The sequence below is a fragment of the Galeopterus variegatus genome, unplaced genomic scaffold (genome assembly GCF_000696425.1).
Source record: "Galeopterus variegatus unplaced genomic scaffold, G_variegatus-3.0.2 Scaffold4465, whole genome shotgun sequence".
Taxonomy (NCBI): Eukaryota; Metazoa; Chordata; class Mammalia; order Dermoptera; family Cynocephalidae; genus Galeopterus; species Galeopterus variegatus.
Window position 1 is genome coordinate 159,929 of NW_007730576.1, and position 18,631 is coordinate 178,559.

The following is an 18,631-nucleotide window of genomic DNA, read 5'->3' on the forward strand; positions in this document are numbered from 1 at the left end:
CGGCCCGCGAGCGAGGAGGCCGAGGCCCGGGCCTGGAGGAGGCGATCAGCGGGGAGAGCCTACCCTGGGCCGGGGGCCGGAGGCTTAGGGGCTCCAGCAGCCCCGACAGCTCCAGCCTTGCGCGCTCGGATCCACCAAACCTCAGCAACCTGGAGGAGTTCCCTCCTGTAGGCTCGGTTCCCACCGGCCGTGCAGGGTGAGAATCAGCCCTCCTCCAGGAGATGGGTGGCACGAAGGCTCTGCTAGGGGGGGTCAGTAAATCAGGGCTGGGTGCACTGCTGTAGAGCACGGGAATGGTTAGAAGAAGGTCGGGGGTGATATAACTGTAATGCTGAGGGGCTTTTTATTTGCAAGAGGCCCAGTGTTGTGATGGAGGGGGTATATTTGAAGTTGGGATTTTGAGAAAAACCTGTGGCTATCTCAGCAGGACGAAGCCTTCACGCAGGATCAACCCAACTCCGGTGAGCGAAGAGCGGTCACTCTCCAAGCCCAAGACCTGCTTCACCTCACCCCCAATCAGCTGTGTCCCCAGTTCCCAACCCTCAGTCCTGGACACTAGCCCTTGGGGCCTTGGCCTTCCCCCAGGGTGCAGAAGTCTGCAAGAGGAGCGGGAGATGCTCAGGAAGGAGCGGTATGGTCGTGCCGCTCCCTGGGATGTCAGCTTCCTCCCTTTTGGGGATCTGCTAGGCTTTTTCTTGAAATTGATTTCCCCCTGGGGACTCTGGGTTTGTTTCCTGGGCTGTTGATGTCTTCTCTGGAGGGACCTGAGCGTGGCTGTGGTAGGGAAGCCAGGCTGACTGCTCAAGACACCTCTCTATCCCCATAGCTCTAAGCAGCTGCAGAGGTCACCTACCCCTGCCTGTCCCACCCCAGATTCGGGGTCTCCCCTCCCCAGCCGGACAGGAAGACTCACAGCTGAACCCGCTGACCCTGCCAGAGTGTCTTTCCGCCAGCGCCTGGAGCTGGTAGCCCATGTCTACTCCTCATGCATTGCTGGTGAGAGCAAAGGGGGCTGGAATGGAGATACTCAAAGAACTGCAGGGTAAAGTAATTGATAGGGCAGGTAGAACTGAGCCTTAGCTCCAAATGGTGCCCAGTACCTTGGGATTTCTTTTTATATCCAGAGAACCTAGTACCAAACCTCTTCTTGGAGCTTTTCTTCGTCCTTCAGCTCCTTACTGCCCGACAGATGGTGGCTGTCAAGGACAGTGACGTTGAACCAAATCAAGGTGTGTTAGGTCAGTGAGTAAGCCTCCTTTTGAGAAATGGGGTGTGGAGATGGGACAGTTCTTAACTGACAGCTTGGAACTATCCTAGATTCCCTGGAAAGTCCACTGTTCCAGAGCATCCATGATTGTGTCTTCTTTGCAGTACAGGTTTTGGAGCATCAATTTCAGTGAGTTTCCCTGGCTGAGGCATTTGGGCCTTATTCTCATTGTCTACTTGATTCTCTGGCCACTTGGGATGCATGCTCATGCTTAACGCAGGTGCAGTGGCCCTGGATCTTTTCCTACCTGTAACCTTTAATTTTGTGTCACTTTAACCCCTAAAAGAATCAAATGGACCCCTGTGGTCTTGGCAGCTGTCCTTTGGGTTTATGGCCAGTGTTTCTCTCCTGCCCTTTTGCTCCCTTCTCCATAAGGTCTTATTTCTTCCCCCTTTACCCGCACTCTGTGATCCTTGGCCTGTGACTTTGCCGTACATACCTGACCTTACATACCTGCTCCATGCTCCAGATTTGCTGTGTGGTATGCAGTTGCCTGCCTCCTGTTTGCAGTCTGTGTCCCAGTCTCAGTCATATGTGCTCTTGTCCCTGCAGAGTTCTTTCCTACCTAGACAAAGGGACCTTGAAACTGCTGGCTGAGAATGAGCGGCTGCTGTGCTTCTCACCAGCTCTGCAAGGCCGCCTTCGAGCTGCTTACGAGGGCAGCATTGCCAAGGTAGTGACCCCAGCTTGGATGCTTACTAGCCTGGACTTGACCCTTCCTAGCTTTCATGAATTCAGGCTACCCTGCTCACGACATTTAACTGTCATGTGGGCTAACTGGGCATAGCCCCTGCAGCTTCAGTTCCTAATGTCACTGCCATATTTTAGGTCTCTCTGGCGATGCCACCCTCTGCTCAAGCTGTCTCCTTTCAGCCAGAGACTGACAATCGTGCCAACTTCTCCAGTGACCGAGCCTTTCATACTTTTAAAAAACAGAGGTGATAAGAAAAGGGAACTTTTGGGGAGGGAGTGAGGCCCCATTATCTCTGGAATAGGCAGCTGTTTTGTTTTCATAGAAACCAGTTTTGCACTAATAGGTGGTGGGTTAGTACTACCAGGCTCTTCTTCCCAGCCATCATAATGGCCACTTGGCTTCTGTTTCATGCCCATGGACTTGAACCCTGAGCTTAGCCAGCCGTTTCACAGGTTATGACTTTAGTCTCAGTGTTCTCAGATAAGAGCGTGCTGGGATCAGCCTTCACTGCCTTCAGAAGTTCGTGCAGCCTGTGGTGTGCTGCCGCTAGGTCTCTTAGCATTATCGTCACATAGACAACTTTGGAGAGATTAAGGAATAGGGCTGTGGCTAGTCCTATCCTCAGTTCTTCCAAGTGAGGGAGGGTGCCACTGGGCACAATTTAGAGGCAGCTGTGTCCTAGCTGATCAGGTATCTTGTGTGTCTGACAGGGATGTGTTTTATGAGGTGCTTCGAGAGTGGGAAGATCGCCATGAGGAGCCTGGCTGGGATTTTGAGAAGGGCTTGGGCAGCAAGATCAGGTGGGTGCTCAGACACTGGTCACCTTGTCTTCTGGCAGTGAGCAGCTCAGTGATGCTTGGGGAGCTGATTGGTGGAAGGCTTTCCCCTCATTCCTTCCAGCCCAAACTATTTTCTTCTATCCTTCTTAATCTTTCTATGGAAGAGGGATTTCTCTCTCTAGCTACTTCCACTCAAAAGTGCCTCATACTTGTTTAGTAATGGCAAATGCTTGGAAAAGTGCAAAGCTCTTAATCCAGGTAGATTGAGTTTTGGCCCAAGTTACTGGTTAGGCTCCTCCAACCTGTTTGCTCCATGGTCTCATTTGGGCAAGTCTGATAACTTCGCCTAGGTAGATAACTAGGTTGCAGAATGTATATCCTCTGTCCAGTCATCTACCCTTCCACATTGGTCATGAAGCTCACTGGCACTCTGTGGGGACTGAAGATTAGAAAGGTGGTATTATCTCTTGTTTGAGTAAGTGTATCTCTAGCCTTGAGGGATCTTGGTGCTAAGTGGAGTATCCTTTACTTTACTGTATCCCTGTGTGGGCCAGCTCTGTCAGGGATGCTCAAGTCCCTGGTAAAGGACTGGAAAGTCCAACGATTGCCTTGTTTTCTCAGATCTTTCTCCCTCTCATCTTTTGTAAACTCTGTTTCTGTCTTTTATTCCTCAGAACCATGATGGGTCAACTCTCTGTAGCTTGCAGCCATAGCCACTTTGTTCGGCTTTTCCAAAAACAACTTCTCCAGGTAATGGCTTCAGCAGGAGATTAATCTACAATGAACAGTAGGTATTGTAGGCAGCCAAGTAATGGCTGGTATTGTGGGATCCTCGGCTAGAGTCTGAACAGTTCTACTTCTTGGGGGGGGTGGCTGAAAACTCAAGTGGCCAGAGAAGAACCAGAGCACTTCCTCACGTGCCCTGCACCCCATGCCCTCTCCCCGCCACTCATTTGCCCCAGGCCCCATGCCCTCTCCCTGCCTAATACCTCCTCTTTTCCTTGATTCGAGCTGTGGTAGATCATGAGATTAGTAGTTAGGCCTAGCTCTAGTGATTCTAGGCAAATGCTTAACCTTTCAGTTTCAGTTTCTTCACCTATAAAAGAGGAATGTAATTCCTACCTCAAAAAATGTATCTAAAGGGCCGGCCCGTGGCTCACTTGGGAGAGTGTGGTGCTGATAACACCAAGGCCACGGGTTCGGATCCTACATAGGGATGGCCGGTTGGCTCACTGGCTGAGCATGGTGCTGACAACACCAAGCTAGGAGTTGAGATCCCCTTACCGGTCATCTTTTTAAAAAAAAATGTATCTAAAGCACCTGACACAGACTTGGCATTCTGTAAATGTTCATTACTTCTTATTGTGTTCAGTCTTTCTCACTTACTGTTTTTTTAAATTCTCTCCTCCCTCCCCCACCCCAGATGTGTCAGAGCCCTGGTGGTACCGGGGGCATGGTCTTGGGTGAGGCTCTGGATGTGCTGAGTATGCTGGGAGCCGACAAGCTGGGGCGGTTGCGACGCCTACAGGAACGGCTTGTGGCCCCTCAGAGCAGTGGGGGGCCCTGCCCACCCCCCACCTTCCCAGGCTGTCAAGGCTTCTTCAGGGACTTCATCCTGAGTGCCAGCAGGTAAAAGCCCCCTGGGTCTTGCAGGAAGTGGGGCAGAGGCCGGGAGAGGGTTGGCTTCCCAGAAGAGTAAATAGTTCTCCTCTCTCCTTTGCCTGGAAGATAACAGGATGGGACTAAGCTCCTTCTAGCTCACACTTTCTGACTCCATTTCACTTCTCATTCTTTCTTCCACATAGTGATTTCATTACTCCTTGGCCTCCCCTGTCTACCCTGCTGATCCTTTCTGTCTGGAGCACCTCTTCTTGATTCTGGTTCTTCCTGCACCTCTTCCAGTGCTTTTCTTTTTTGTTTCTTTTTTTTTCTTTTTTTTTTTGCTCCCCTCCTCCTTCCTAGCTTCCAGTTTAATCAGCATCTCATGGATAGTCTGAGCTTGAAGATCCGGGAGCTCAATGGCCTCGCCCTGCCTCAGCATGAGGCCAGTGATGAAGATGGGGAGTCTGATGTAGACTGGCAGGTTAGAGAACAGAACAAGGGAAATACTGGGGTCTGACCTAGGAGGGAAGGGGCATGTTCAAGAATACTTTATACAAAAAAAAAAGAATACTTTATACAGACTTGGAGTTGTTCTAGAAGCCTTATGCTTAGGTCTTTTTATTTCTCTTGACTCCCCACAGGGTGAACGGAAGCAGTTTGCTGTGGTGCTGCTTAGCCTGAGGCTTTTGGCTAAATTTCTAGGCTTTGTGGCTTTCCTGCCATACCGGGGGCCAGAACCACCCCCGACTGGTGAGCTTCAGGACTCCATTCTGGCCCTCAGGAGCCAGGTGAATGGGTGGGAAATCCTGGTAAGGAGGGAGCTGGGAGGACCAGCAAGGCACTGAAGTTGACTGGTTTCCATGGCTATTCTGGAAACCAGGCAGGTTAGAGGGCATTACCAGCCCCTCCCAGGGACCTACCCACTGACTGAACACTGGTCCTCCAGGTCCCTCCAGTCCTGGATGTGCGGACTCTGCTGCTGCAGGGGCTGCAGGCCCGCCGAGCAGTGCTCACTGTGCCCTGGCTGGTGGAGTTCCTTTCCCTTGCTGACCACATTGTTCCCTTGCTGGACTATTACCGGAGCATCTTTACTCTCCTGCTGCACCTACATCGGTGAGTGGAGAAAGGCTAGGGCTTGAGAAAAGAATGTGGGGAAAACAATGCTCAGGCCTCAGGGTTGAGCAATCTACCTTCTGTATGGGTAGCAGAGCAGTACTGAATTTCACAGGAGAGGCAGGATTTGACCCACAAAAACAGACTGTGGGCACTATTAACATTTTCATTGGCCCTTTTCTGTTTCTGTCATGGCCTAGCTGAGGGGGAATAGAGGTATAGGAGTAGAGACTGAGGAGATTTTGGTTGCCTACAGGACAGCAGTCCCTTTTGGGTCTGCTGTTGAGAATGACCTTCCCAATGATGGCTTTTTAGTCCATTACATTCCTTTTTTTTTTTTTAAAGATGACCGGTAAGGGGATCTTAACCCTTGACTTGGTGGTGTCAGCACCACGCTCAGCCAGTGAGCGATCCGGCCATCCCTATATAGGATCCGAACTTGTGGCCTTGGTGTTATCAGCACCGCACTCTCCCGAGTGAGCCACAGGCCGGCCCTACTCCATTGCATTCCTTTCTTTGCACAAATTCTCTTCACACCCTCCATTTACCTTTTAGGAGCTTGGTCTTATCACAGGAAAGTGAAGGAGAGATGTGTTTTCTGAACAAGCTGCTGCTGCTTGCTGTCCTGGGCTGGCTTTTCCAGGTGGGCAGAGTCAGGGTCCACAGTGAGGGAAGGGGGACTTCTGTGGCTGGAGAAGGGAGCGGAAGAACAAGGTAGGGGCCAGAAGATGAAGGTTTGGAAGAGGTATGGGGATTACCATAGTTCAGAGGACGGTTAGTTTACCTGGTGCCTGAACCCTGGCACTATGAGGTTGGAAGGTGGGATAAGTCAGCAGTGCTGACTGGAGTTTTGACTGCCATCATCTCTTGCCAGATTCCCACAGTCCCTGAGGACTTGTTCTTTCAGGAAGATGGTCAGTTGGATGCCTTTGAGGTGGACATAGTAGCCTCAGAGCATGGGTTGGTGAGTGTGGGGGTCCAGTCAGAGCCATGGGAACCCCAGGAATAAAGGAAGTGGGCTTTCCGGGATTGCCCAGCAGGAGACAAGCCAGGATAGAGACTTAACCCTGATGTAATTCTCCTACCTGACGGTCCCATTTTGGGGCATGGTGGGGAGGAGGGGAAGCCTGCTTGCCCACCCTCCCAACGCTGGCCCATTCTCCCCCAGGACAGTGTGCCTGTGGTGGACCAGCAGCTGCTCTACACCTGCTGTCCCTACATCGGTGAGTATTCCCGTCTTCCCCAGATGGTCCTTGGTCTTTTGCCTGTCCCTTCATGAGTACCCAAAAGGCACCCAAGTGGCCTAATTTAGGTGCTGCCTGGGAGCCTCAGCTTCTTTACACCATACCTACTAAAGTCTAGGATGTTTGGCTAGCAGAAGGGGTTCTGGAACTAAAAACTTGGACTTCCTGATGCAGGAGAGCTCCGGAAACTCCTTGCTTCATGGGTATCAGGCAGCAGTGGACGGAGTGGGGGCTTTGTGAGGAAAATCACCCCCACCACCACAACCAGCCTGGGATCCCAGCTTCCTCAGACAAGCCAGGGGCTGCAGGTAAGGGCAGGGCAGAGGATGGAGGCAGCTTAGTGGGGAAGGATGAAGGAAGCCCTCACCGTGCTGCTCCCTCCATCCCACAGGCACAGCTTGCCCAGGCCTTTTTCCACAACCAGCCACCCTCCCTGCGCAGGACTGTGGAGTTTGTGGCAGAGAGAATTGGATCGAACTGTGTCAAGCATATCAAGTAAGAGTGGGTTGAGGGTTCCAGTGTCATTACCTTACCATCTTCCCCCCTTTTAACTCTTAACACCTTGTTGGCAAAATGAGGAAGGTCAGCTGTGGGGGCGGGGGGGCTGAAATTATTAACATCCTTTGTTGGAGATTCTGACCAAATGTCCTTGAATTTACAGCCCTTTTCTGATTCAGCCCTTCCAACTACCCCCAAACTGTGCTGTCCCTGTTGCAGGGCCACGCTGGTGGCAGATCTGGTGCGCCAGGCAGAGTCGCTTCTCCAAGAGCAGCTGGTGATGCAGGGACAGGAAGGGGGAGATCCAGCCCAGCTGTTGGAGATCTTGTGTTCCCAGCTGTGCCCCCATGGGGCCCAAGCCTTGGCCCAGGGGCGGGAGTAAGAAGTTCCCATCTGTGTGCATCCTCTCATCTCCTCTACTCTACTCGTATCTTTCATTTTTCTGTCCTTTCCTCTTTCACACTTATATTTTTTATTCCATTTCCTCCCTTTACCCCCCCCATTTTCTCCTCTTCCTCTGTAGACTCGTATCTTTGACTTTAGGATTTCTGTGGCNGCTTTCATTTTTCTGTCCTTTCCTCTTTCACACTTATATTTTTTATTCCATTTCCTCCCTTTACCCCCCCCCATTTTCTCCTCTTCCTCTGTAGACTCGTATCTTTGACTTTAGGATTTCTGTGGCACAAAGTCCAAACGTTGAATTGACTGTGTGTGTAATGCTGTAGGGCTGGTGATCAGGTTTCCTGTTCCTTTAGCACCCGGGCTGGGGCAGGAGGGCAGATGGCACTTGCTCCTGAGGTACAGCCTCCCAGGTCAGGTGCTTGATGCACTCAGGGCATTTACTTCTTGAGTCAGGCTGAAATTTAAAGACATCACTGACCTCCCTTTCTCCTTTCAGATTCTGCCACAGGAAGAGCCCTGGGGCTGTGCGGGCACTGCTTCCAGAGGAGACCCCGGCAGCTGTACGTAGGAAGAAGGCTGGGAGCTAGCAAGCCAGGCGGTTGTGGTGGGAGAGGTGCATGGTGTAGTTGTGTGTGTGTGTGTGTGTGTGTGTGTGTGTGTGTGTGTGTGTGCAGTTGCCATAGGGTGGGTGGTTTGACTCTGGCATCCATTTGTTGTACCCAACCCTCTCCTGCCCGCCGACTCTGCAGTTCTTCTGTGTCACAGGTTCTAAGTAGTGCAGAGAACATTGCTGTGGGGCTTGCAACAGAGAAAGCCTGTGCGTGGTTGTCAGCCAACATCACAGGTAAGGTCCAGGAGAGGGAAGTGGAGTGGCTGTTTAAAAAGTAGACTGGCATGGGGCCGGCCCAGTGGCGCACTGGAGAGTGCGCCGCTTGGGAGCGCGGTGGCACTCCCGCCGAGGGTTCGGATCCCATGTGGAGACCGGTTCCCGCTCACTGGCTGAGCGCGGTGCGGGCGCGACACCGAGGGTTGCGATCCCGTTACCGGTCAGTAAAAAAGACAAAAAGGAAGAAAAAAAAAAATAGTAGACTGGCATGGATTTGGAGGCAGGGGGATTCAGGGCCAGCTGGAAACAGCAAAGGGCAAGGGTTGGCACAGTGACCCCTTTCCTGTTCTCTGCTCTGCAGCGCTGATTAGGAGGGAGGTGANTTGTGTGTGTGTGTGTGTGTGTGTGTGTGTGTGTGTGTGTGTGTGCAGTTGCCATAGGGTGGGTGGTTTGACTCTGGCATCCATTTGTTGTACCCAACCCTCTCCTGCCCGCCGACTCTGCAGTTCTTCTGTGTCACAGGTTCTAAGTAGTGCAGAGAACATTGCTGTGGGGCTTGCAACAGAGAAAGCCTGTGCGTGGTTGTCAGCCAACATCACAGGTAAGGTCCAGGAGAGGGAAGTGGAGTGGCTGTTTAAAAAGTAGACTGGCATGGGGCCGGCCCAGTGGCGCACTGGAGAGTGCGCCGCTTGGGAGCGCGGTGGCACTCCCGCCGAGGGTTCGGATCCCATGTGGAGACCGGTTCCCGCTCACTGGCTGAGCGCGGTGCGGGCGCGACACCGAGGGTTGCGATCCCGTTACCGGTCAGTAAAAAAGACAAAAAGGAAGAAAAAAAAAATAGTAGACTGGCATGGATTTGGAGGCAGGGGGATTCAGGGCCAGCTGGAAACAGCAAAGGGCAGGGGTTGGCACAGTGACCCCTTTCCTGTTCTCTGCTCTGCAGCGCTGATTAGGAGGGAGGTGATAGTAGACTGGCATGGATTTGGAGGCAGGGGGATTCAGGGCCAGCTGGAAACAGCAAAGGGCAAGGGTTGGCACAGTGACCCCTTTCCTGTTCTCTGCTCTGCAGCGCTGATTAGGAGGGAGGTGAAAGCGGCAGTGAGTCGCACACTTCGAGCCCAGGGTCCTGAACCGGCTGCCCGGGGGGAGCGGAGGGGCTGCTCCCGCGCCTGTGAGCACCACGCTCCCCTCCCCTCCCACCTCATCTCCGAGATAAAAGTACACAGCTACCCTACTCCCTTTGGCTTCTCTACTCCCTCTCCCTGCTGTTCCTGGTTTCTTTCCTCACATCAGCGCCAGTATTTTTGTGTAGAAGCTTTCTGTGTTGTCCAGTTAATTCCTGTTTCATTCATTACAGAATGGGATTAGGTAGGGCAGAACTGAATTGAGTGGTTTCCTAATTATTCTGACTTTTGGTACTTGAATCACCGAAAAAGGGAAAAGGGTAGATATGACATTTTTGACTAAATGCTTGTTACACAGATGGTGGTGAATGGCTGTAAAGTGTAAAAGAAAACACTCCAGTATTTGGATATTATTTCAATAATGTTATTCTGTGTGTATGTTGTCTACTTACAGTCAGTAAGAATAAACTGTCAGTTCTAACTTGATATAAAAAGTTCAGAGCCAGTCTAGAACAGGGGTCAAGCAAACAGCCCATGGGCCAAATCTATCCTGCCCTTGTGATTAGAGTTTTATTGGAACATAGCCTCATCTATTTATTTACAAATTGTCTGTGTCTGCTTTTATGTTACAGTGGCACAGTTGAGTATCTGGGTCAGCGACCTTATAGTCCACAGAGCCTAAAATGTTTAGTAACGGGCCCTGGTCTAGGACTAAAGATTTGGAATAGAGACGAGGAAGCAATGACTAAAAATGGAGATTATATGGGAGGGAGAAGAAAGGTGTTAGTGGCCATTGGATACTGGTTCTTAATGTGTAGAGGATATCTCTGTTGAAACCTCAGCTCTCCTGAGGAGATAAACAGAGAAGCCTGAGGGACAGAAAACCTTCATAAGACTGTATCTAACAGGACAGTTTCCCTTTAAGAATAAGGTGCTCTCTGGGAGCTGGGTAGGTAGTTCCAAATTGAGTGAGCATCTTCTGAGCTCTCTGGTAGCACATTGTCCCTAAGCTTACTGCTCCGTCCATTCCCTCTTGTTGTCCACATACATAGGTGCTTCTCCTGGCTATGCTGTTCTGCAGAGTCCCAGATCTAGGGGCACCTTGGCCCAGTCACTTCACCCCCTGGGGCCCTGTTTTCCTTCTGCCTCTCTCCACTGGCTGATCCCTGCCCCAAGCCTAGTGTCTGTGGCATCTCAGTCCCCAGCCTGGTGCGAAGTCTCACCCTGCTCTCTTTAGGATGTGCTCTCCCTGGCTGTGGGGCCTCGCGATCCTGAGGAGGGAGTTTCTCCAGAGCGTCTAGAGCAGCTCCTAGGCCAGTTGGGCCAGACGCTGCGGTGCCGCCAGGTAAGACATGTCATCTACCACATGAAGAATGTTTTGCTGTGTGTTCTTGTCTATTGCCTAATAACCAGAGCCACATTGGCTCAGGGCCAGTCCTTAAAGCAGTAAGGATGGTGTTAATATCTAGGCTCTCCCTTCTTTTTCCCCACAGTTCTTGTGCCCACCTGCTGAGCAGCATCTAGCAAAGTGCTCTGTGGAATTAGCTTCCCTCCTTGGTATGGTTTCTTTCCATCAAATCACTTTTGCCAGATCCCCAGTCTCAGGGTTGGGTACAAGCAAGATTAGAAACACGGAGCCCTCTTCTGCCTCTTTCTTAATGCTTGGTTTTCCTCTCTCCCTATAGTTGCAGACCAAATTCCCATCCTAGGGCCCCCAGCACAGCACAGGCTGGAGAGAGGGCAGGCTCGAAGGCTTCTGCACATGCTGCTTTCCCTGTGGAAGGACGACTTTCAGGGGCCAGTTCCTCTACAGCTGCTGCTGAGCCCAAGAAATGTGGGGCTTCTGGCAGACACACGGCCAAGGGAGGTAAGTCAGAGAGATGGGGGGACAATAGGGCTTCTTAGCACTCTGCAGTCACATTCTTAACAACTACCACCCTCACCACAAACTTTATGAGTTGCTTTGTTTCCTTTCTTTACCCTCTCTTGTTCCCTGCTAAAATGGACTCCTTTCATGCAGATCTTGTGAGATCTCAATCTGTCAGGGTCACTGTGCAGTCCTCCTAGCAACTCTGACCTTTTCTGTGATGTGTTTTACAGTGGGACCTGCTGCTGTTCTTGCTCCGGGAGCTGGTAGAGAAGGGTCTGATGAGACAGATAGAGATAGAGGCCTGCCTGGGCAGCCTCCATAAGGCCCAGTGGCCAGGGGTAAGGAGTTCTTACATTGAGAGAAAACTGTCATGTATCCCACTTGTCCCGAAGGGAGGCAAGTGATGGGGCCAAAGGAAGTGGATTTTTGTCAGGTGTTTCAGGACCATCTTGAAATTGAGCAGTGGCTGTTCTGGTTGGTCACCTTCAGATTTGAATAGCCATTGTATGAGGGACTGTGTTAGTGGAGGAAGCAAGGAAGGCAGTTAGTTGGAAGGCACAGTGACTATGGGTTTTTAAAATCAGAATAACCTGGATTTTAATCTCAGTTAGTTCTTATTGTTTCTGTGATTTGGAGCAAAGTAATTAATCTTAGTTTCCTCGACCATAAAATGGGACTAATAACTTCAAGATGAAATAGATGTACTCAGTAGATGGTAAAGCCTGAGCCTCCCATCAGAGTTCACTCGCCCTGCTGTAACTTAACCCTCCCCTAGGATGAGGTTTCAAGTCCATTTCAGAGTAGAGGGCAGTTGGGGGAAAAAATAATACAGCCAGGTTTTTATCTACTCACTGGTTAGCTTGATGTTTGGGATTGAGCTTTAGTTGAAAGGATGAACTGTCCATCATGTCTGCCTTTTCTGTCATATTTCTACTTGCTCCAGGACTTCTCTGAAGAATTAGCAACACTATTTAACCTGTTTCTAGCTGAGCCCCACCTGCCAGAACCCCAGCTAAGAGCATGTGAGCTGGTGCAGCCAACCCGGGGGACTGTGCTGGCCCAGAGCTAGGACTGGAAAGTGGCCCTGCCTTGGGCATCACACCAGAACCCTGGAACCCTACCTGACTGTGCCTCAGGAGGAACCCCAACTGCCCACTGCTGACCCTTACTGGAGCAGGCGTAGATGGATCTGTAATGAGATTTCCTGCTCAGATGTGAAGGAAGTATGTGGCTGGATGGCATCCCACCAACTGCAGGCTTACCACTTGAATCCTAGAGGAAGAAGAGGTCACCTGATTCAGGATTATGGTGGAAAACCCTAGAGCCTCCAGTCCTGGAGCAGAAGAGTTGGTGTTTCATCACTTGGATACTAAATTAAATGATGTGTGTGGGCTTGTTGACATAGGATTCAAGCCTTATTTGCTGCTCTCCCAGCATCTCTCAAAACTTTGTGGTTCTGGGAAATCATGACAGAGGCAAATGACTTCTGATTAACTTGTGAGGACAGTTAACCACGAGGAACTGGATTATCTCCTTAAAAATGCACAACAGATAAGAAGGTAAGACTCACTGGACTGAAACCTGGCTTTACCCCTATATCTTCAGCCCCTGGGCAGGTAGTAACTCTTTAGACCTTAATCTCTGTCCAAGGACCAAGCACAGGGCAGAACATTAGAGCTTTTTAAAATAAACTGTTTTCTTTAACAAGGGCTTGATGTCTAGTTATTTTCACCTGTCTTTTCTCTTTAGAAGTCTGCAAAGTTTCAGGTGGACTTTGAGTTGGCAGTTAATAGTGGCTTGACTGTGCATTGCAAAATGAACCACCTCACGTCTTTGTAACGCCCACATGTGCCACTGCAGAGAGCCAGTCTCAGGCACCTGAGACAGTGACTGCTATTAACTTACTGCCAATAGTATTAACTTCTCCCTTTTTTGTGCATTGGAGAAAGGTTTAGGATAATGTGCGTAATTTCCACTCAAAAGCATGGTTTTTCTGTTTAACGACTATGTAAGATCAAGTTCTGTTGGGGGAAGTAGAGGGTACTCAGTGAAGCTCTTGTGGCAGTCTGCAAAATCATTTGTACATACATGCATATTTGTTGTGGGGGAAGTTCATAGCTGTCAAAGATGTCTCTGACCCAAGGAAGGTTAAGATTTTCTGGGCCTAGAGGGATCCACTTATGTGACTATAGCAAAGCCAGGAAATCTTATCAACACAAAATGAAAGATGGGAGTGTTTCTCAGTCACCACCTTATGATCATACTTCTCCCAAATACCCAGTCCACGCTTTTCCTTCCCCTCTACTCATCCCATCACTCCTTTAAGAAGATTCTGCATCTGAACCTTATTTCCTAATCTCTTCATTTTCAAAGGCCTTTATCTTTGTCCTTTAAATCCTATTTGTTCTGAATGCCTGGAAACCAAAAAAGTATTAAGAAATGTTTTCTCTATGCCCAGAAACCAGCATTAGGTGTGGCTGAACTACAGCATTGCCCTGGAAGCTGAGGTAATAAGCACCAGCTCATGGCCTCTTCTTGACTTGTTCTAGACGACCCAGCTGAGTGCGACATGGGACCGAACTGAAGCCCCAATGATGCTGCGGTTGAAGGGCTGGGCCATAACCCAGTCCTGGTGTAAGGTCCGGAGTTAAAACCATGTTCTTGTGAATCTGAATGGAAATTTAACCTGGTCCCAGTGAAGGAAACTTCCTGCTGGGCTGTGTGAGCCTTAAAGGCTCCTTGAAGGATTATGGAGACAGACAGCTAATGAACCAGTGAACTAACTGGATTCCTTTCTATGCATCTACTCTCTACTAATTGTCTAAACCAACTTTTAATTTTTTTGTTTAGCCACTTTTCTGTTTAATTAAACTTTATGTGAATTATTGAATGTATCAATATATTCTTCACTGAAATATACTTGAAAAGAGATGGGACATGCTGCAGGCACTTTGTGATGTTTGTGGTGTTTCAGTCCATACAATGTCCTTAATGCCTGCAAGCCCAAAACTAGGGCTACCATTTTAATTAACCTCATCTGCAGCTTTTGGGGTAACCACTACCTCTTCCAAAATCTGCCAAGCGGAATCTATTCCCTTCTAAATAATGTGAACCCTCTTCCGTCCCCTGCCTTCTAGGAGAGAACCAGTTTGACCCAGGGCCTCCACCAAGCCCAGACCCCCCAGTAGTGTCTGTAATCAGGGTAGATGTGTTTTCAGCTTTCCCCACCCCCAGCATAGCACCACCTACTCTTGGCCTTACTTAGGTGCAGGGAGTGGTCTGCAACTGAATCCAGGATGCCTTCCGGGGGTACACTTGTCCACCTGCTTAGAAATATGCAGGGAAAGTGAAGGAAAATGGTCAGAGCCCCTCAGATGTTCAGAATCTTGCTGAGCATTTGCTGTAAATATCCATGTGCACCCAGGTGTTCGTTGATTACTGTCTAACGTAATTGCATGTACACCCAGGTGTCCTAGGTTATGGACTGAAGTATAAAGGACTAATGTCCTGGGTTATGGACTGAAATATAAAGGACTAACAGCTCTGACAGGGTGCTTCTCAGGATGCTCTGGGAGGCCACTATGGCGGCTGCTCCTAGCTCTGAATAAAGCCTGTTAATTTTTTATCCACAGCTCCCAGGATCTTTTCCTATTACCTGGCTCGTGGACCTGTGTGTGAAGGGTTTGTGACCCAGTCTGTACAACAGGCTTTAAGGGTCCACGAGCCCTAGCTTTAGCCCTAGCCCTAGCCCGACAATTGGCATAGTCGGCAGGATTCTGGGCAGGTAAAAGAGCCCAGCAATTCAGGTAGGATGCCAAGCAGGTAAAGAAGCAGAAAGCCCCTTATGGCAGGGAGGAAATGTGGCTACACTTGGGTATGTGATGCTCGGTGGCCGCTTTCCCATTGAACGGGATCTGGCTGTTGCTTGCTATACTTACTGCAAGCTAACATGGACCAGAAACCCCATGAAGCATCACAGTTCCAAGATTTGCAGCAGAAAGCAGACAGGTTGGAAGTGTGGATACATGCCCTAGGGGCTAAAGTACAGCAACAGATTATCCCTGCTTCTGACATCAAAGACATGATGAATCTGATGATGAGTTGGGGGAGACTGCGTCTCCTGGAAGCACAAGCAGCCTATGGGACCAGGCAGACTGGTAGGCAACCCACAGGTGACCCAGTTCACTACCTATGTCCCATATACCCAGGTCGAATTGGTTGACTTGGGGAAGCAGTAAAACAGAAACAGGGAGAGCCCCTGGCTGCTGCAGCTATGGGACCTAGGGGTGGACGGTGTAATGCGCTCTGGAGAAGTGTAAATGCATGTCACCTTTGTCTGAAGGCAGATGGCTTGATGGGTGTCACTTAAACCCGAGAAGGCTTGGAGGGTGCCATTTAAACCCAATGGCTTGACAGGTGCTGTATAAACCCAAGAAAAGCGTGTCACATGCAGATGGGCAGACGACCTGAGGATGGGTACCCCTGCAGAATTTCAAGTATGTTTTCACCTGGTGAAAAGGTGGAAAAGCTAGCCTCTGTTACTAAGGCCTGTCTTTCTGGCAGTGGTAACAGAATAACTGCAGATATGCACAGGGACAGGGCAGCTGCTCCTTGATGGACTGGGTTAATGCTGCAGAACTGCCCGAGACTGAGTGAATAGCTGGTGTAGGCCGAGCTGATTCAAGTGGTTCAAGAGCAGGGATGGGGGGGCCGGCCCGGTGGTGCACTGCTACAGTGCACCGCTTGGGAGCGTGGCAGCGCTCCTGCCGAGGGTTTGGATCCCACATACAGACCAGTTCCTGCTCACTGGCTGAGCGAGGTGCGGGCGCACACCAACGGTTGCGATCCCGTTGCTGGTCCCGGTCCAGTACGGGCGCAACACTGAGGGTTGCGATCCGTTGCCGGACACGAAAAAAGACAAAAAAGACAAAAAAAAAAAAAAAAAAAAAAAAAAAAAAAAAAAAAAAAAAACAGGGATGGGGCAACTAGATGCTAATAGCCAAGACAATGGGAGATAAGGCCCTGAGGGCATTTCAGAAGTTTGGGAGAGCACCCCTCCCATCTTAGACCGAGGCCTAGGAGAACTGACTTTCTCTGGAGGACAGACCTGGGGCACTGCTGCTCCTGGGCTGCTCCCTGCACTCCGGCTGCCCTGGCTGAAGAAGCCCTGCCTTGGGCAGCCCCAAGTGTTGTTCGTGCAACAGCTCTGGAGAGCACAAGCCTTGGTGGTGGTCAGGTCGTGTTATAGGCAGCAGAACTTGAGAGCAGTGGCAGCATAGCAGCCTCCACCCAGGTTTTGGAAGATGAAAAAGTTGGGGGACTCACAGACCTGCTGCAGGGGTGGAGCTGCTGCAGAGGTCATCTACAGAGCAATGTGGAGCAGAAAAGTGGGGTCGGAACCCCTACAGAGAGTCCCCACTGGGGAAAGGTCGTAGTGGAGCCAGGATGGTGGGACTGCTGCTGGGAGCCCAGAACTGTGGGGCTGCTGGCAACGTGCAGCACTGGCCTGGAAAAGCTGCAGGCACCAGGGCAGCTCAATGGGCTGCACCTGGCGGAGCTGTAGGAGTGAGGTTGCCCAATGCTTTGGGGGGTCCAGATGCCCCAGTGTGCTTAACGTTTGCCCTGTTTGGGTTTCAGATTTGTTTGAGGACTGTTTTTCCTTTCTTGTCTATTCCTCCCTTTTGGAATGGGAATGTGTACCCAGTGTCTGTCCCACTGTATCTTGGAAGTAGATAAATTTGTTTTCGACTCTTTACAGGTTCACAGCTGAAAGGGGCTTTGCCTTTAGTCTCAGATGAGACTTGAGACTTTTGAGTTGGGGCCGCAACAAGCTAAAGACTTGGGACTGTTGGGATGGTATATGTAATATGTGAATGTAAGGGTTATTTATCCTCACTAAAGGACCATCGTGGAAGATTATGAACGTGTAGATTGTATGGCAAGTGACCCTGAACGGATGGACTGTAAGGAAAGTGAAAAGGAAAATGGTCAGGGCCCCTCAGATGTTCAGAATCTTGCTGAGCATTTGATATAAATAGGCACGTGCGCCCAGGTGTTCCCTGGTTTTTGTTTAATGTAAGTGTGCATGTGCACCCAGGTGTTCTGGGTTATGACTTAAGTATAAAGGACGAGTGGCTCTGATCCACGGTGCCCCCTGCCCCCAGGATGCCCCTGGGGGGCCACAGGGAGGCCACTATTGCTGCTGGAGGCTGTTGCTGCCAGGGTCCCCAGGACCCTCTGGGGGGGCCACAGGAAGACCACTTCTGCTGCTGCTTCTGCGGACTGAGCTTGTGTCATCTGCCAATGGCTCCTGGGATCTTCCCCAATTACCTAGCATGGACCTGCATGTGAGGGATCTGGTGACCCAGCCTGTACAATGAGTTTGAAGGGTCTGGAAACTTATTATAACTAAAATAATGAAACATTTTGGCTTTAGTTGTGAATTGCCTAGCCATACAATTAGTGTAGTCATGTAGCTTGACAATCATCCTCAATTAATATTTTTCGGACTGTTGAGACTCACTCAGGTCTGGTGTGTGGCTTCTCTAGTAAAGGGGATAAGGTTACGTCTTGGTTATCTATCCATTCAGATTCCCAAAGCTGGCTCTGCCTCAGAAGCCCCAAGGGCACTGTGGTCACTGTTAGGTGTGGCAATAACTGTTCTGGCATCCTCCCTCCTGTTTTATTTGGGCTGTAGTTGGGCAACTAATCTGGTTGCTATTTACCTTGCAATCAGTGCCAAGCTCAGGAGAAGCTCTCAGTACATACAGGTAAACTGAATAGCATGAAACTGGGCCATGAGTAGGTACTGTAGCCATCATGATCTCCAGGCTAAATTCTGTTAAGTTCAAATGACACATTTAGGCTATCCCAGGATAGTCCACTAAATAAAAGTATACATAGGACTTTTAATTTACAAATGTTCTGACCTTTTTGGCCAATAGTCTTAGAAAGAGATTTATATGAAAAGAAGTGGGAGTACATAAATAGGCTGTTAAATATATCAAGTGTTACCAAAAAAAAATTAACCAAGAAGATAAGTTTAAAAGCAATTTTTAAAACCTTCAATTAATAATATATAAATAACTTAACCTGAGGTAAGAGGGAAAAAAAAAAACCCCTGCAAACATTTTTTAGAAAAATAAATTTCTGCTGAACTACCCAGAAATTTACCCTTTTTACCATACATCATTTCAATTCCCATATAGAAAT

The 18,631-nt window shown here is 49.8% G+C and overlaps 1 protein-coding gene across 1 annotated transcript in view; it reads left to right on the forward strand.

Annotated features, from left to right (window-relative positions):
* The window catches only part of CDAN1 (codanin 1), a 16,058-nt gene extending 1,745 nt beyond the window's left edge, over positions 1–14,313 (forward strand). The window contains exons 3-30 of the mRNA XM_008587608.1: positions 12–196; positions 428–631; positions 827–996; positions 1,125–1,238; positions 1,318–1,396; positions 1,820–1,940; positions 2,096–2,205; positions 2,672–2,761; positions 3,415–3,490; positions 4,164–4,369; positions 4,703–4,823; positions 4,984–5,130; positions 5,289–5,455; positions 6,011–6,098; positions 6,330–6,419; positions 6,624–6,678; positions 6,874–7,007; positions 7,091–7,194; positions 7,417–7,575; positions 8,096–8,159; positions 8,365–8,443; positions 9,495–9,643; positions 10,787–10,894; positions 11,043–11,106; positions 11,235–11,416; positions 11,650–11,757; positions 12,363–12,978; positions 13,969–14,313. Coding sequence (XP_008585830.1) covers positions 12–196; positions 428–631; positions 827–996; positions 1,125–1,238; positions 1,318–1,396; positions 1,820–1,940; positions 2,096–2,205; positions 2,672–2,761; positions 3,415–3,490; positions 4,164–4,369; positions 4,703–4,823; positions 4,984–5,130; positions 5,289–5,455; positions 6,011–6,098; positions 6,330–6,419; positions 6,624–6,678; positions 6,874–7,007; positions 7,091–7,194; positions 7,417–7,575; positions 8,096–8,159; positions 8,365–8,443; positions 9,495–9,643; positions 10,787–10,894; positions 11,043–11,106; positions 11,235–11,416; positions 11,650–11,757; positions 12,363–12,488 — 3,300 coding nt within the window. The 3' untranslated portion in view covers positions 12,489–12,978; positions 13,969–14,313. The remainder of the gene's footprint in view (positions 1–11; positions 197–427; positions 632–826; positions 997–1,124; positions 1,239–1,317; positions 1,397–1,819; positions 1,941–2,095; positions 2,206–2,671; positions 2,762–3,414; positions 3,491–4,163; positions 4,370–4,702; positions 4,824–4,983; positions 5,131–5,288; positions 5,456–6,010; positions 6,099–6,329; positions 6,420–6,623; positions 6,679–6,873; positions 7,008–7,090; positions 7,195–7,416; positions 7,576–8,095; positions 8,160–8,364; positions 8,444–9,494; positions 9,644–10,786; positions 10,895–11,042; positions 11,107–11,234; positions 11,417–11,649; positions 11,758–12,362; positions 12,979–13,968) is intronic.
* The last annotated feature ends 4,318 nt before the right edge of the window (positions 14,314–18,631 follow it).